This window comes from Barbus barbus (genome assembly GCF_936440315.1).
Source record: "Barbus barbus genome assembly, chromosome: 4".
Taxonomy (NCBI): Eukaryota; Metazoa; Chordata; class Actinopteri; order Cypriniformes; family Cyprinidae; genus Barbus; species Barbus barbus.
The window spans coordinates 39,081,835-39,099,585 of NC_136732.1; the positions used below are offsets into that span (position 1 = coordinate 39,081,835).

The 17,751-nt window shown below is 37.7% G+C and overlaps 2 protein-coding genes across 2 annotated transcripts; one reads left to right on the forward strand and one right to left on the reverse strand.

Moving 5' to 3' along the window:
• The first annotated feature begins 2,485 nt into the window (after positions 1-2,485).
• LOC306863386 (ran GTPase-activating protein 1-like) lies at positions 2,486-11,849 on the forward strand. Its single transcript, XM_079406710.1, has 16 exons — positions 2,486-3,295; positions 4,041-4,163; positions 4,242-4,369; positions 5,401-5,460; positions 5,602-5,781; positions 5,899-6,033; positions 7,103-7,261; positions 7,524-7,637; positions 7,746-7,845; positions 8,672-8,756; positions 8,931-9,057; positions 9,164-9,280; positions 10,957-11,062; positions 11,140-11,228; positions 11,505-11,626; positions 11,711-11,849. Exons 2-16 carry the CDS (start codon positions 4,052-4,054, stop codon positions 11,790-11,792), a joined length of 1,716 nt encoding a protein of 571 aa, XP_079262836.1. The 5' UTR covers positions 2,486-3,295; positions 4,041-4,051; the 3' UTR covers positions 11,793-11,849.
• A 448-nt stretch (positions 11,850-12,297) lies between these two features.
• LOC306863397 (E3 ubiquitin/ISG15 ligase TRIM25-like) lies at positions 12,298-17,008 on the reverse strand. The gene is made up of 6 exons (XM_079406724.1): positions 16,333-17,008; positions 15,923-16,018; positions 15,235-15,468; positions 15,005-15,155; positions 14,821-14,880; positions 12,298-13,359 (listed from the first exon to the last, which is right to left on the reverse strand). Exons 1-6 carry the CDS (start codon positions 16,936-16,938, stop codon positions 12,830-12,832), a joined length of 1,677 nt encoding a protein of 558 aa, XP_079262850.1. The 5' UTR covers positions 16,939-17,008; the 3' UTR covers positions 12,298-12,829.
• Between the last annotated feature and the right edge of the window lie 743 nt (positions 17,009-17,751).

Consider the following 17,751-nt stretch of genomic DNA (forward strand, 5'->3'; position numbering starts at 1 on the left):
ATGTCCCTAGGGCCGGGCTTCGGGCCCATATTCACGTCATAGTTCAGACGCAGGCTGGTCCTCTGGCCTGTTTTAGGCTTCTCCTTATCTTTATATTTTAGACATCCATCAATTATTGATGAGAAAAAATTGCCCGCTGGTGGAAACAACAGCAGAGAGCCATCAGCACAGATGAAGAGTTCTGCTTCAAATACACACAATAAAGCAAAAGCCCCAGCAAAAGTAATTACCATGAATGTGTCCGAGGGAAATAGTAAGGATTCGCCATCTCCTCGTTAGACGCGCCTTTAGAGAGAAGTGCATCTTCACGGATAATGACTATATTAAATAGTTTTTGTTTTCGTTTTTATGTATTTTGTTAAGTAGCTAGTAATTTAAAGCTTTCTATAGATATATTGCTTGAAGTCCAGTGTGAAGTTTCCACAGTCAGTGATGATTTGGGCTGCCATGTCATCTGCTGGTGTTGGTCCACTGTGTTTTCTGAAGTCCACAGTCAACGCAGCCATCTACCAGGAAATTTTAGAGCACTTCATGCTTCCTTCTGCTGACAAGCTTCATGGAGATGCTGATTTCATTTTCCAGCAGGACTTGGCACCTGCCCACACTGCCAAAGGTACCAAAAGCTGGTTCAATGACCATGGTGTTACTGTGCTTGATTGGCCAGCAAACTCGCCTGACCTGAACCCCATAGAGAATCTGAGAGACACCAGACCCAACAATGCAGATGACCTGAAGGCCGCTATCAAAGCAACCTGGGCCTCCATTACACCTGAGCAGTGCCACAGGCTGATTGCCTCCATGCCACGCCGCACTGATGCAGTAATTCATGCAAAAGGAGGCCCAACCAAGTATTGAGTGCATAGAAATGAACATACTTTTCAGAAGCCTGACATTTCTGTTTAAAATATCCTTTTATTATTGATCTTATGTAATATTCTAATTTTCCGAGACACTGAATTTTGGGTTTTCATTATCTGTAAGCCATAATCATCAATTTAAAGAAATAAAGGCTTGAAATATATCACTCTATGTGTAATGAATCTATATAATACATGGGTTTCACTTTCTGAAATGAGTGACAAAAAATATTGACCTTTTTCATGATATTCTAGTTTTTTTGAGATGCACCTGTATAAGCTGCTGAATTTGCTGCTGTGGAAGGTGAATGTTTTTTAAGAATTGCAGCTTCTTACAAAGTAGCTAGGAGACTAAAGTTTTAGTGCACTTAATGGCTCAGCGGACGGCGCCGTCTTTGATTTAGCTCAATCATTCCCTGTATCGCTGCCATAGTTTGACCAAACTCCCCCTTCAGCCCCGAAATTCAGCTGCTGGCGGCTCTCCTCTTTCTCGTTTTTTCTCTGCCATATAGCTGTTGATGAAGGCATACTGCCAGTTAGTGATATGCATGTTTAGTTTGTGCATGAGGTTGCGGGTTTCAAAATTTAAAAATTATATAAAAGATCCAGGGTTGGATTTAGTTTGCAATTTGGATTATTTTTATAAGATTGCATGATTACTGATGAATGCCATTTCAACTATTTCTGAAGTGCTTCTTGTTGGAAAGCAATCTTATCAGAATGTTTTTCTGTAGGATTTGTGCAGGCCAATTTTTTTTTCAGTTGTTAAAAGCTGTTAAATTATTAAGTAGTGATTTATGTAGGTTTTTTTCATTGTGTTTTATGTGGTGGCCACTGGGAGGTGCTCTGGGCATATATCTTTCTTGGTTTTGTTCCCTGACATGATGCATGTAGCAAAGTGAACGTAAAAGTTTCACCCAAGTTTGTTGCTTTCAAACAGGAAAGAGTTCTGTGTCTTTATTTAAAACCAACAATTCCTTTATAAAGAACAGCGCTTTCTCACATTACGCACTGATCAGCCCCTGCATAGTGAATAATCCATTCTTGATCCATCGATATCAACCAATCCAGCACCATCCTCATGTACAGCACGTGGTAACATTGCAGGTAAGAAGGTATACCTGTAAGCATCCTCCGAAGGTATAGCTCGGGGAACACGCCTAGAAATGGTATACCTTTAGTTAAGATATACCTTTAGAGTCTTCGTAGTGCACTAAGAGGCAATGTTATCGGAAAACGCACACCAGAGACATAATGTATTGTGACAGACTTTGTTTTTAATTTTCTCCAAAACTTCAAAGTAAATCCCAACGAAGGTTGACACAGACAGAGTCATGGTCGTCCTGAAGAAGAATGAATTGAAATTTCCATATTTATATAATATTTATATATAATTTATATTGACAATTGCATGTTAACTCTGAAGGAATTTGAATAATGCATGTAGAAAATAAGCAGTGCTATAATGTATTTTAGCAGACTTTATTTTAATGATAAACTGCACAGTATAATATAACTGTATCTTGTATATTTTGTGTTTTGGGACACATTTAATTCATAACCGCTGAAATATAGGTCTTCGTCAGCTTTTTGGCCGCTCCGGATCTCCGTACCGTAATACCACAAACAGACGTGCAACGAGATCCAGGCGCGGCTCACTTGACCTAAACGCGTTTAAATATTTGGACGTTTTTTCGCATTATTGGGAACGTGTATAGCGTGCAAAGCATATTATTCTGAGCATGTTCGTTTATAGAATTGATAACTGGGATGGAAAGTAAAACACCATTTTTTAAACACTATGATCTACAGGTAATCCATGCGAACGACTGTGATTGGCCAATCCTGACCAGCGTTGAGTAAAGTAACACTTATCACGTGACAGTGACTCTCCGCTAAAAACATCCGATTCTGTTAAACTACTTCCATAAACGTTTTAAAGAAAAAATAACACGGAACATGCAGAATCAAAAACATGCATTGACCTATTCTTCAGTAAAATATGCTTAAACCTCAGTTAGTTTGTTGGCATTTTATATGTCCTTGTGTTTTGGGAAAAGTTTGAGTCAGATTACAGTGGCCTTGAATTCCTTCCAAACATTGCAGTATCTACAAGAATTTGAACAACAAATACGAGAAACATGGATGTTACACTCCCGCCTCTCTCCTTCGAATTACTAATGATAATCAATGTATATGATGAATTTGGTCAACGTATGATCCTAAACGATTAAAAAACAAAGTGTTTTTATGGTTTGTATGTGGTGTTTGTAATGAACACTAACAGTAAAGTACAAAAAAAAAAAAAAAACACGAACTACAAATCCCATGAACCCTTGCGCGGCTACGCTACTTACGTCATCAGAACGAGCGGGAGGAAGAAACTGGGTGCAACAGAAATAACATCTGCACCCAGAAAATCACATTAAACACCAACTGTAAGTACAAACTGGATATTTATATGCGAAGTGTGTTCCGGGAACGAGTGTCTAGTGGCTGTAACTAGGCTGCGTCTCTTAAAACGTGTTTTACGTGCTGCGTCAGTGGCAACACATGTTCATATAGAGACACATAACATTACATTAATGTAAACATACACATATCACTTTAGGGGTGAACAACAGCTGTTAGGAATATTTAACAGGTTAACATGCAAAGTAAGTTTACATGGGTTGAATTTATCAGTTGAATTAATGTTAATAAAATAAATTTAATTGCTCATTTACATTGTTAATAATTAGTGCTGTCAGACGATTAATCGCATCCACATTAAAAGATTTTGTTTGCTTAATATATGTGTGTGTTCTGTGTATATTTGTTATGTCTATATAAACACACACATACAGTATATATTTGGAAAATATTTAATATATAAACATATCATGTTTTTCTGAAATGTATGCATGCATGTGTTTGTATTTATTTATACATAATAAATACACACAGCACACATGTATTATGTAAACAAAAACTTTTATCTTGGATGCGATTAATCGTTTGACAGCTCTATTAATAATAGTAAATAACATGAAATGTAATAATTTTAGTAAAAACTTTAATAGTAAATAATGAAGAGGGTTTAATTGTAATGTTACCTTTATAATTCACATGAGCCTTCTTTGTCTCTTTAGCAGAAGAGATGCAATCAAGTTAAACTCTTGTGTGTTTATGTATTTTCTTCAGTTGCTGTCAAGATGGCATCAGATGATGTGGCAAATCTCGCCGACTCATTGGCCAAAACTCAAGTCGATGAGAGCGAGCTCAGTTATAAAGGACAAGGCCTTAAACTGGACAACGCTCAGTCTGGTGAGCTGACGATGAGCTCCTAATTTTGCATGTTTTATGAAAGAGTAGCAGAGGTAATGCTGTGCTGTTGTAATGCAGTGGAGAAGATGGTGAAGGCGATCGAGGAGTTTGACGGTCTGTGTGCGCTCAGACTGGAGGGAAACACCATCGGCGTGGAGGCAGCGCAGACCATCGCTAAAGCCCTGGAGAAGAAGAGCGACCTGCAGGTGCCAGATCATCTGGACTTATTCCCAAACCCTAAACACAGCCTAAAACAGGAGTTCACAACTGAGCTTAAAGGCAGCAGAAAAAACAAACAATGCTAAATCAAGTAATTTAATGCACCCAGTCATGCATCGAAATGACAGAAAAATAAACCAGCTTATCAAATTTTAATAGGCGTGAGAAGATAAATTACATGTATTCTGTTGCTGATGTCAAAGACGTGTCAACACAAACGCTACAGTGTTTTTCCACAAATGTATCTGTCATTTGATGCAATTAAGACTGATGTCAGCATGGACAGGTTGTGCGACATCGTTTAAAAAAACAAAACATGAACAAATATGACCGAGACTTGAACACAAATTCAACATTATGATGGATAAAAATTATGAGATGGGAAATAAAATGAGAAATTATATTTCAGTGCATTATCTTGCAAAATAATTTGAATATAGATTTTTAAAAAAAATTTATAATTTAAAGTTTAAATATATTGGTAATGCTTTACAATAAGGTCTTATTTGTTAACATGGATAAATAGTGAGCTATATATTTGTTTAATGTAGCAGTATAATATATCATTATATAACTAATAATTAGTATTTAAGTATCTTTGTTAGTTAATAAAAAAAGTTCATGTGAGTTCACAGTGCATTAACTAATGTTAAAAGATACAACTTTTGATATTAAAAATCTATGTAGTAAATGTTAACATTAAAATGAACTAATAAATGCTGTATAATATTTTTTCATTGTTAGTTCATGTTAACAAACAAAACCCTATTGTACAGCCTTACCATATAACATTTCCTCCCATTATATATTTTATATATTTTCCATCACCATACTTAGGAAATCAGTACAGTGTGATTTGCGCATTGAATTATTGGCTGCCAAGAGCAAGAAACCACATTTAGATGATAATATTATGCTGATAATAATGTTTGCGAAACACGTTGTCATATAGTGATGTTAAATTTAGAAACAAATTAAAACTATCTTCTTTACCTCTGTTGTTTTTCTCTTATGTTAGTGTTGCCACTGGAGCGACATGTTTACCGGCCGCCTGCGAGCTGAGATTCCTCCAGCGCTGGTAAGATGGGCACTTAATGATTTAATTCTACATCTTTTGGAGCAAAGACTTTTACAAACACTTCATCAAGCCCAGTGTGGTCATAGTTAGTAGTCGTGACTATAACAGACCGTTTAATGCTGGTAAACGTCGCCTCTCTAGGTTTCTCTGGGCGATGCGTTAATCATGGCTGGAGCTCGGCTCAAGGTTCTGGATCTGAGTGATAACGCTTTCGGACCCGATGGCGTGAAAGGCATTGAGAAGCTGCTGAAGAGCACCGCCTGCCACACGCTGCAGGAACTGCGTCTGAATAACTGTGGAATGGGCATCGGTGGAGGAAAGGTGGGTGGGGTTTATGATACTGATGTCATCATGCCCTGAAAAAGTGGGTGTCACTGTTGTGCTGTATTATATTTCCAATTTATTTCTCTGGAAATTTGGTGTTACCTGCTTCTTTAGATCCTGGCGGCGGCTCTGACGGTGTGTCATAAGCAGTCGAGTGCGCTCGGTGCCCCCTTGCAGCTGAAGGTGTTCATCGCAGGCAGGAACAGACTGGAGAACGATGGAGCCACAGCGCTGGCGCAAGCCTTTCAGGTGCTGAACAATACGAGAAATGACAATCTTCCAGAATAATATTGATAATTTTCTTGATTTTCAGTCATTTGGTGCTTTAAAATCTACCTGATTGCTGACCTTTGTCATTTGGTCCATTGCAGATGTTGTTCGGTTTCCCTCAGCTGATTAATCCTTTGGTGTTAGTTCATTGCCTTATCTTCTCCATTTGTTCAATGGTGTTGTTTTATCTTCTCCATTGGTCCACTGGTGTTGGTCCATTATGTTGTCTTCTCCATTACTCATTGCTTTAAAGTACATTGGCCCATTGCTTTATTTTCTCCAATGGAGGAGATAAAGCAATGGACCAACACCAGTGGACCAATGGAAAAATAAAGCAATGGATCAATGGAGTAGATAAAGTAATGGACCAACAACAGTGCACCAATGGAGAAAATGAAGCAATGGGCCAATGGACCATCACCCATGGTGCACTGGTGTTGGTCCATTGGTCCATTGCTTCATCTTCTCCATTGGTCCATTGCTTTATTTTCTCCGTTGGTCCATTGCTTCATCTTCTCCGTTGGTCCATTGCTTCATCATCTCCATTGGTGCACTGGTGTTGGTCCATTGGTCCATTGCTTCATCTTCTCCACTGGTCCATTGCTTCATCTTCTCCATTGGTCCATTGCTTCATCTTCTCCGTTGGTCCATTGCTTCATCTTCTCCGTTGGTCCATTGCTTCATCTTCTCCGTTGGTCCATTGCTTCATCTTCTCCGTTGGTCCATTGCTTCATCTTCTCCGTTGGTCCATTGCTTCATCTTCTCCGTTGGTCCATTGCTTCATCTTCTCCGTTGGTCCATTGCTTCATCTTCTCCGTTGGTCCATTGCTTCATCTTCTCCACTGGTCCATTGTTTTATTTTCTCCACTGGTCCATGGTTGTATCTTCTCCATTGGTCCATTGCTTCATCTTCTCCGTTGGTCCATTGCTTCATCTTCTCCGTTGGTCCATTGCTTCATCTTCTCCGTTGGTCCATTGCTTCATCTTCTCCATTGGTCCACTACTTTATCTTCTCCATTGATCCATTGGCGTTGGTTTATCTTCTCAGTTGATTGGCAGTCTGGAGGAAGTGCACATGCCCCAGAATGGCATCAATCACCCAGGAGTCACAGCTTTAGCCACAGCAATGCAGCACAACCCACAACTGCGAGTCCTGAACCTCAACGACAACACTTTCACCAAGAGAGGGGCGATCGCCATGGCACAGGTACACTGAAAAACAGATACTGCAATTTAGCTGCAAAATCTGTTATTATTTTTATTATTGAATTGCTGTATGACATCAACAGCGAAATACAAAAACAATATCTGTTAAAAATTAGTAAACATTTTAAATATTTAATTTGGATGTTTTATTTTCACTAGTATGAAAGAAGAAATGTTAAGGAAGCAAAATAGCCCAAAATTGATCAGTGAATGAAAGCTGATGTTTCTTGCCTTCATTTCAAATGTGTTTCTCTATTTGTTAGGCTTTGAAACACCTGCGCAATGTGCAGGTGATAAATTTTGGCGACTGTCTTGTTCGGTCTGAAGGAGCCAGTGCCATAGCAGAGACCCTGAGAGAAGGACTGCCGATACTCAAGGTACTGATAGGTGATCAATATTTATGCTATGTAGTCTTGGAAAAAGAGCTATAACTGGTGACATGAAAAAAGCTAAATGAGTAAATATGCTTGTCTCACTCTCACCAGGAGCTGAATCTGTCTTTTGGGGAAATCACAGAGTATGCTGCGTTGGAAGTGGCTCAATCCGTACAGCATAAAGATCAGTTTGAAAAACTCGACCTGAATGGTACAAACAGAAAAAAAAAAAAAGATTTATCTGCCAACATCTGAACAATCGGCGATAGTTAATGATGGGCTGGTTAAGTCAAGTTTGGCTCTCAAACAAATGGTGATGAACGGGTTATAAACCTGTGACAGTCTTTAAAAGACATTTAAGATTTAGTTAAGATTAAACGTTATGTCAAGGCTATGTATTTGTCTATTTGCTTGGAAAGTTAACGCATTGATATTAATCATCTAATACATAACACTGTTGAAATATGTTAAAATACACTAATAGTGATAAAGAAATAACTGGTTTATTACAGTTAACAAAACTAAAAACTTTTTTAAATTAAAATAAATGTTCATTGAAATAAAAAAAAACTTTCCAACGAAATAACATGTTTATTTAGTTTAAATAGATGTACTAAATAACTGAAATTTAAATAAAAATTAGAAAAATCGATGTAAATGTATGTATTAAACTAATAAAAATGACACAAAAACAGCAAAAATAATAAAATTAATTAATTATTAACTGTAAATAAATAAAATAAATAAATACTAAAACTGAAATAAAGAGCAAATTAAATCCAAAGAGTAATATAAAAAGACACAACAAAATGACAAAAAATGTAACTAAAATTCAAATGAAAACTGAAAGCATGAAAATAACAGTTTCAAAAATATTATTATATATTAAAACTAAAAAAGGTCAATAAAAACTATAATAGTATATAAATTATATTAAAATAACATCCCTGACATAAACTTGTGTAATAAAAAAATACAAACTGCAGCGACGTTTACAAACACATCCACATCATACATTTGATTATGTTTGTCTTTAGGTAACAGTTTAGGTGAAGAAGGCTGTGAAAATCTGCGAGAGGTGATGGAGAGCATGAACATGGCAGACAAACTGGGCTCTCTGAGGTATCAAACACACCCCAAACTACAATTTGACGTTCATGACACTTCAGCACATTTAAAATGATCTTCATCTTAATGCAAAAAGAGATATTTTTAATCCTTTACCTGATTTTGCATGAGCTTTCGGTTCTCACATGATTTCGTATGAATGGAGCGTAATTCCTTCTCATGTCGCAGTGATGACGAGGGAGAACCTGAGGAAGATGACGATGAGGAGGAGGAGGACGACGACGATGATGATGATGATGTGGAGGAGGAAGAAGAGGAAGAGGAAGGAGAGGAAGAAAAGAGTGAATTAAACCAGGTTTGATCAAACCATCAATTCTTCACATTTGAAGCACAATTCAAATCAACATTACAAAACAGAAAACGTAAGTGAGAACAAAATAAATGTGTGTCTGTTTACATAGTTCTCAACGCCGCCTTCAGCGCCTCGTACTCCAGACGTCTCGTCTTTCCTGAGCTTTCCATCTCCAGACAAACTCCTGCGACTCGGCGCAAAGAGAAGCTTCCTCATCCAGCAGCAGGTCCGTCTTTTCAGCTGGTGACTTTTACAGTCTTTTATATTCATTTCAGGGTTTATGTGGCTCTTAAAAAGTTTTAACTCCCCTTTCTGCAGTTTAAAGGGGTCATCGGATGCAAAATTAACTTTTCAAGTTGTTTGAACACATGTGTGTTGGAAGTGTGCGTACACATCCATCCTATAATGATAAAAAATCCACCCAATGTTTCTTTTAAATCCCTATTTTAAATCTCCTTTCTCAAATCAGGCTGTTCTGAGCTTCCTGTCAGAATGACGTAGTTCTGTACAGACCCCTCCCACGATAGTTGATTGACACTAGCGTCTAACTTTAGACCCGCCCTGAGCGAGCTGTCATCAGTCCGCCATTGTGTTGAATCCGGTGCAGGGGAAGACAAGAATGTCTCAGATTAAGCGATTGAAGTGTTTAGTTGTTGGATGTAATAATGAACATAGCAGTCGTCATTTATTCCCAACATCTGAGACGCAGAGGATTACTTTCACTTTGAAGTGAATGCACCGATCCCGATCTACATAAATGTGTCTTATGTTCGCACAAATCATTCCTGATCCACCCTCACCTACAGAAGAAGTGTATAAGGGTTTTTTATGAATCTTTGCAAATCGCCTTTCCTAATAATGTGCTAGTTAGCCAATTTCGTGGCTAAAGTAAACAGTACTGCTCGTCACTCCACGGAAAAGAGGGGCGGGGTCAGCAAAGCTCATTAGCATTTAAAGCAACATGGACTAAAACACAGCTTGCTGTGTGCAGAGCAAATTTTGACAGGGTAAAAAAGGTGTTTTTTACACTACCATTGAGAAATTTTAACCAAAGTATGTTATAGAGTTTTCATTAAGACCCTAAAGAGTCATATCAACTTGTGTAAAATGGGCATCCGATGACCCCTTTAAGGTCTTAAATCGAGCAGAAAGTCTTGAATTCACAAATTTGAAGGATTAAATGTTGCATGCACTGCAAAAATATGAATATCTTCCTCAATATTTCTCTTGTTTTCCAATACAAATATCTTAACATCCTTAAATCAAGATACATTTACTTTATATGCAAAAAAAACACATGAAGTCTTGTGAGTTTATGCTTAAAACGAGATAAATATCTGCCAGTGAGTTCAGAAAATGTGTTTTCCCTTTCAGTTCATTTTTCTGAGCCCAGTGACAGATAGGCCGGTTTTTATTTTGTTCTGAGGTTAAATACAGATTTAAAATAATGACAAGAAATAGTTTAATTGCTCTGATTTGAAATCAAATCTTTGCACACTGGCATCTAACAATGCCTTGGGGGGAAAAAACTAAACAAAAAGTTAATCTTACAAAAGAAAGCATATACACAAGCCCAAATAGGAAATAAAACAGTTATCAAATAAACGTATCCTAAACTCTTGAAACATTGGTGTCTCAGATTTCAGAGCAGTCAATGCAATTTGGGAAAGAAATCAAACCTATCTGGATGTGTGCGTGAAAATATTCAGATGTAACCCCCTTTGTAATCGTTAACACTTTCATAAAATGTGTAATTAAATTACAGTTACTTTTCTCAGTAACTGTAACTGATTACAATTACACTTATTTTGTAATTAAATGACCTAATTCCGTTGCATGTAACTAGTTACTCCCAGCGCTGTGTGTAATAATTGCAACAGTCGCAGTGCGTGTTTTCCGCAGGTGGACGTGTCGGATGTGAGTAAGACAGTAGAAGTGTTTCTGAAGATCTCGTCTGTGTATAAGGAAGACGACGCCGAGGTGAAATCAGCCGTGCTGGAGAGCATCGGTGAGCTGAACATCCGTCAAATGGCTGCTGGACGATCTGAGACGTCTGACTGATTCTCGTGTGTCTGTGTGTTTCAGACGCAGTGCTGAGTAAAGCCTTCCTCACACCCTCCTTCCAGGGCTTGAGTTTTATGTCGTCGTTGCTGGTGATGCTCGGACTGTTGAAGGTACAAACGTTCAGCGCATTCAGACTGGGAGCGAAAGCTGAGCTAATCTGTTTGCTAATAGATCTAGTTTTTTAGTTTTACTTGGAAATATCATGTAACTAAAATAGGTTATGAATGGCATTTTATGTACCAATGTGGGCATGATTATGGTGCTGTGAAATCCGGATTACATCATTCACTAAAGCATGTGTTTATCTAACCGTTCTACGAAATCTGTGCATGTAACAGCTTGAAATTGTACTGAATGCAATTTGATGTTCCTCTCTCTCTCTGTAGAGTGAAGACAAGCTGAAGCCGGTGAAGGTCGTCCCAGGACATCTACAGTGTTTGGAGCATGCGGTGAAACAGAGTTATTTCCCTCGAGAACACATCACTGTGCTGAACGCTTTCATGGCCAGGTAACCCAACAAACAGTAGTGTTTACACTCATGAACGTTTTTTTGTCATTAACAGTGTTATGTGTTTGATTATTTTATATACAGGCCGAATAAGTCGCTGGAGCCGTGCAGCAGTGCTCGAGAGCGTCTGAAATCCACCCTGCAGAAACTCACATCTGAGAGCTGAACAATTCTGAAACACACTTACATCTGATTGTTAATATTAAACTGTCATGAACCCTCACCTGACTTCCTGCCTAGTTTATCTTCCATCTAAGCCAACCTTCAGATTTATAAAAATAATTTTTAACATAGAAAAGTGCTTAACGCCGGGTTATATCCATTATTTCAGAAGTGAGGGGGACAGAACGGTCAAGTGTAATACTGCTTTATTCTAACAAGGAATGGGCGTTATATGATAATTATAGATACAGTATATATATATACAGTATAATCACAATATAGTAATTTTTGCTTTCCTATGACATCCATTTTTTTTGGCACCATTTCATAAAGCTTGCAAACATCGCAAAAAAACCCCAAACAGATTAACAGCCAGACTGAGGGGACTAACTGTCAGATAGTTTGTTGATTTATTCACAGAATTATCTGTTTATATAAATATACACAAGAAAATAGATCTGAGTTGCAATGAAAACAACACCTCAGTCTTGGATTTCTTTTTCTTTATTCATCAATCACTTGAAACTGCAGGAAATGGATTATAGTATTTTCAGACATAAATGCAAAACAGTACAAAGAAGGCCCAAGATTATATAAGTCCACTAATTGTCTTGTACTGATTTGCTTGAACCAAACAGCAAACGTATAAAAAAGAAATAAAGCATTTCCTTAATTAAGCCAACATGAGAAGCAATCAAGAGGTTCATCAAATTCCATAAAAGCCAAAAGTACATTGAATTACAAATAATCACACCACATCTACATTTTCTACATACACAAGTGATTATCAGTTCCCACTTTCCACAAAACAACCATTTTTCCGATCAATCTGATAAGACGCTATCATATCTGAGGTCAGTAGAAGTACCAAAGGAGGCACAAAAGTAATTCTGAAGTGGCATTTAGATGTTTAATGCTGCTCAAACATGCCATAAATCCACTATAACACAGCTATTACAACTTTATGTTTTAATATTAGAGCCATTATATCTTTACACAAAATTGTGAGCAGGATCACAGCAGACTTGGCTATGTAAGAACTCAACTGCGTAGACGACACAGTTTTGCGGCTGAGTAGAGACCTAATCCAAACCCAGCATAGAGCGGCTGAGTGAATGTGGTCTGGACTCTGTGGATGAGACTCATTGTGTCTGAGACGCTGTAGAAGGACACAATCCCTGCGCTGTGATCCACATACACTCCTATTCTACGGCTGGACACTGCAGGGAGATCAGTGTTTATGCTGTTGTGACTAAAAGAGCACCTCGAGGGAGAAGAGAACAGTATCCAGGATTGATTATTAGATCCGAATGCACACGCCAAACTCACTCCTTTTCTCCCGATGCTCTTATATGCCACTGCTATATACACTCCTGCACTACCGCTGTACTCCACCTCCCAGTAACAGCGTCCCGTCACACTCTCTCCACACAACGCCTGGGCGTAATCAAATCGCTCTGGATGATAAGGATAATTGTAGATTGTGTTGGTGTAAGTGATCACTGTGTTGCACTCAGACAGGTAGAGACAAGGATGCACCGTGTTTGGATCCAGAGTGAGTTGGCGGAAATCTGATGGATGCAAAAATTATATTTTAGAAACAGATACTTGCAGTCACCGGTTCTAAAACTGGTTTGTATTCACACCAGATTGGAGTTTATGTGCTGCCCCAAGGAACACCCAAAAGATTGAAAGGAGAAATTGAAATAGGCCCAATATGGCATTTTTAAATTTATGCACCAGTAAAAGAAGTCCTGCCTTCAAAATAAAACAACAAATCAGCGATGTCGCCGCTTGGATGTTACCCCATCTGGGCAGTATGGGAACTATGCTAGTCCAAATGCAGCCAGTTGGGAACAGATGTCATAAACAGTTGTAAAGCGGTTGGCACTTAGCGTTTACTCTACACTGCACATGTATAACTGCTATAGAAAAAAAGAGTTTGCCCTTACGAAAGAGAAGTTTATTAAAGTGTGATATTAGTATACTTTTTAAACAAAAAGTACATTAAAAGTGCACTTTCCTATTTTTTATGTACTTCTCAGAAATGGGCTATATGTAGTTCTCAGAAATATACTTAAAATGACTTTTAATACTTGACTTCTACTCAGAAAAAGTCTAAATATATTTGAGCTATACTTGTGCTCCTAGAATCCCTGTTTTCATTATTATATGGTAGGGGCGCTAGTACATGTCTTCTGTACAGAATTATCAAAAATCACGATCCAAGAAACCGAAACAACAGATGCTTCCACATGTAATTTAACACGATCATCAGACATAAAACAGCATCTAAACTGTGTAACGTTATGGAATAAAAAGTCGACCGATGAAGAGGTAATAATGAGTGTCAGGCTTTGGGGTGTTGATCGACTCCATCTACGTCTTGATTATCATTCTGAATCCAATTCATAGTCTTTTTTCAGCTTTTTGTTCAAAATGTTTATTACTTTATTTTTTATTTATGAAACTTACCCACATTCAAGTGTTAAAAAAAAGCATGAAGCTGGAATAAAATATTTTTGTTTACAAGCAGATACCTTGTTTTGTTATATATACAAATTAATACCTAAATAGGGACATAGTAGTATACTTAAAGTATGATGTAAAGTTCACTAGAAAACATACGAGAATAATTGCAGTATAAAACTACTAAAGTCGTTTACTGAGACTATACTTCAAAGTGCTACTACAGTAAAAATGCAAGCATTTAATTAGTAAACTATCAGTATATCTATAAATTCACTTTTAGTATCGTTCCAGTACAAGCTAAACACATTGATGTAAACTAGTTGTGTACTCAAAGTTTAGTACTGTTATACTTAAAGTATACTTTTATATAAGAAAGTGGGCCAATTTAGTCCCAATGAGTATTGAAATAGTACACTTTATACAAGCACACTGATATTTGTATACTTACTACATAAAGTATACTTAAAAATATGCTTGAACTTTTCTTAAGTATACTTAATAAAATAAACTTGAAGTATACTACTTTTTGGCAAGGGTGTGTGGGTTTTCTACTAACTTACATCGTAGGAAGTCCTGCTTGGTGTCATATTCAGCAGTCTGAATGACCTGGATGGTTTTCACTACAGACATCAGAACACATCTGCAGTTTAATTCTCATGTCAACAGGAAATTAAACCTACATATGCTGCATTTATATATATCCAATGAATTTCATTTTATTTCTGATACCAAAGTAATGTTTACCTGTTCCAGAAATGTTTTCTATAGTCTCTCTGGAGAACTGCTGCAGTTTGTCTCTGAGCTGAGAGACGGATTTCAATACATTGTCAAAAGACAGATGAGAATTGACAATGAGGCTGTCTGTAGATCCAGAGAAAGAGACAGACGACAAACTCTACAAGGGCAAAAACACAAACTCCTTGTAATTACAGAAGCTGGTTTAAGTCCTCGGTGTCTGAGAAGATCTGTGTTACCTGGAGGAAATGAATATGATTATCTGTGTGTGAAATCTGCTTCAGCTCAGCGTCTCTCCTCCTCAGCTCATTGATCTCCTTCTCCAGTCGCTCCAGTTGTTCTTCAGCTCGACTCACTGCAGCTCTTTCCTGAACTCTGATCAGCTGTGTTACCTCAGAGCGATGTTTCTCAATGGAGCGGATGAGTTCAGTGTAGATCCTCTCACTGTCCTCCACTGCTGTCTGTGCAGAGCGCTGTTAAACACATCACTATCAGCTCATCCGCTCATGGTTCTCATTGACCAAGTGGAGGAGAGGCTTAGTAATAGTTCACCCAAACATGCATCCTAATTTTATGTCTTTCACTCACTGTATGGCTTTCTCTCTTCTGTCCAAGCTAGGGTTTTTTTCTCCATACAATGAAAGTTTTTTACATGCATAAAAAGTATTATAAAGTTACCATTAAAAATACTTGTGCAATAAATTCAAGGCCCTCATTTTGTGTCAAGAACTACCTGATTTTCTCTGAAAATATCACACATTATTTTGGGTCATCAAAAAAATTACTTTCCACTTTTGATGAATTGAAAAAGGCAGCTCAGACTTTCTTCTTGACATCTCATAATCTTCTTTAAAGAAAGAATAGATTTCAAAACAAATGGCAGGATTTCCCATCCTTTTCAAGCTGTCAGCAGTTTATCTTTCTCACCTTATGAGACTCCACAGCTTCTCTCAGCTCCTGAAGATCTCTCTCTCTCTTCTGAATTCTCAGAATCATTTTCTTCTTAGTCTCCTCCAAATGTGCCTGCATGAAACACAAATATTGAAAAACCTGAGAAAAGGTTTTCTGGTTTTCCACGTTAATGTAAGTTGATTTTCTAACAAGCCTCTACTGTGTATGTTTTAGATTTCTTCTTCCTTATTTTATGCACAAACACAGTTTGGGCATCAGAGACCTTAAAGTTCAGAAACTTAGTGAGATACTCTCAAATTCAGATTTACTGTAATGGGCTAGATTACATTTATACTTGTAGCTGAGGGTCAAGTTTGAATGTAATATTAAGCGAATAGTACAATACTAATACATCAAGATGAACTGTAAAAATGTTCGATTCATACCTGTTTCTCTGTTCTTGCTGCTGCAGTTGATACAGTGTCATGATGTTTGTGTTCATCCACCAAACACATCATGCATATACATCGCTGATCAGTACGGCAGTAAATTTCCAGCATTTTATCATGACGAGGGCACATCATTGCCCTCAGTCGTCCAGTGGCGTCCATCAAGTTGTGTCCTTTACCTCTGAAGAGATTCTCATGCTGTTCAAGGTGAATTTGACAGTAAGAGTTCCGGCACTCCCGACACGTCTTCACAGCGGTCTGTTTTATTCCAGAGCAGGCGTCGCACTGAACATCTCCAGATCCACTGTGAGGATGAGCAGGAACCGGTGGAGGACCCGGAGCAGCTTGGAGTGTCATCTTCTTGAGTCTCTCCACCATTTGAGCAAACACCACATTCTTACCTAAAACAGGTCTTGGACTGAAGGTCTGTCTGCACTGAGGACAGCAGTAGATTTCCTTCCGATTCTCCTGATCCCAGTAGTCTGCGATGCAGCTCATACAGTAACTGTGTCCACAGGGAATCGTCACTGGATCCTTGAGGAGATCCAGACACACTGAACAAATAAATTCATCCTGATCTACTAAAATATTGGCTTCTGCCATTTCACTGTATGAACACACAGACAGACAGACAGACACGTTATGCTCTCTAGCTCAAAAGTCAAGATACATCTTTGATACCTGATGCATCTGTATGACGACATGCTTGAGAAACAGGTTTTTCTGAGTGACTTACTGAAACTGAGCAGATTTTTAGATAACTAAATGATTCCAGTTTTAAATGGCCAAAATGATAAAATACTCTGAACTGACCATCATTGCATTATTGCTGATTTCCATACTCTTACTAACTACCTTGCAGCACATTACAAAATCACCACAATATCATAACTGGACCATGCTTTCGAATGTACGGCTGTTTTAATGATTGAAATACTGCGGCAGGTGCTGTATATTTTTGTTGTTGCTGTTGCTTGTCTGCATTACTGAAACATTATCATTTTTTCAGATCTCATCCAACCACATTCCTGAATCCCTACACAAGGTTCAAGTTCTGCATAAATGAATTTTAGTCAAAAAAGGGCAAGAACTTTTACCCAAAATAAAACATTTTACAAAATGCCTGGTAAGCAGAATATTATTTTTAACACAAATGCAGGACATTTCGTTTAGGTTTTAAATAAACATACGTACACTCAAACATTTGAGAGCAACCAGCTTAAATTCCAAACAGACAAAAAAAAGATTATTCAAAATAAATTGTAAATGTATGTTTCTCCTGGAAAACTTAAACTGACTAGATGACTAGCAGCATATAGATATCAAGACTCTTGTAATTCAATACAGCTATATGAAAATGCTATATGTTGTAAAAATAACATAGTTTACTAGTAAGGTAGAATAAAAAATTATTAT

Excerpts from the sequence above, each read along its gene's own strand:
- LOC306863386 (XM_079406710.1), top strand. The coding sequence starts at position 4,052 with ATGGCATCAGATGATGTGGCAAATCTCGCCGACTCATTGGCCAAAACT. Across the intron at positions 4,164-4,241 it reads ACTGGACAACGCTCAGTCTG|TGGAGAAGATGGTGAAGGCG; the intron begins GTGAGCTGACGA and ends GTTGTAATGCAG. Across the intron at positions 7,262-7,523 it reads GGGCGATCGCCATGGCACAG|GCTTTGAAACACCTGCGCAA; the intron begins GTACACTGAAAA and ends TCTATTTGTTAG.
- LOC306863397 (XM_079406724.1), bottom strand. The coding sequence starts at position 16,938 with ATGGCAGAAGCCAATATTTTAGTAGATCAGGATGAATTTATTTGTTCA. Across the intron at positions 16,019-16,332 it reads CAGCAAGAACAGAGAAACAG|GCACATTTGGAGGAGACTAA; the intron begins GTATGAATCGAA and ends TGTTTCATGCAG. Across the intron at positions 13,360-14,820 it reads CAAGCAGGACTTCCTACGAT|ATTTCCGCCAACTCACTCTG; the intron begins GTAAGTTAGTAG and ends TGCATCCATCAG.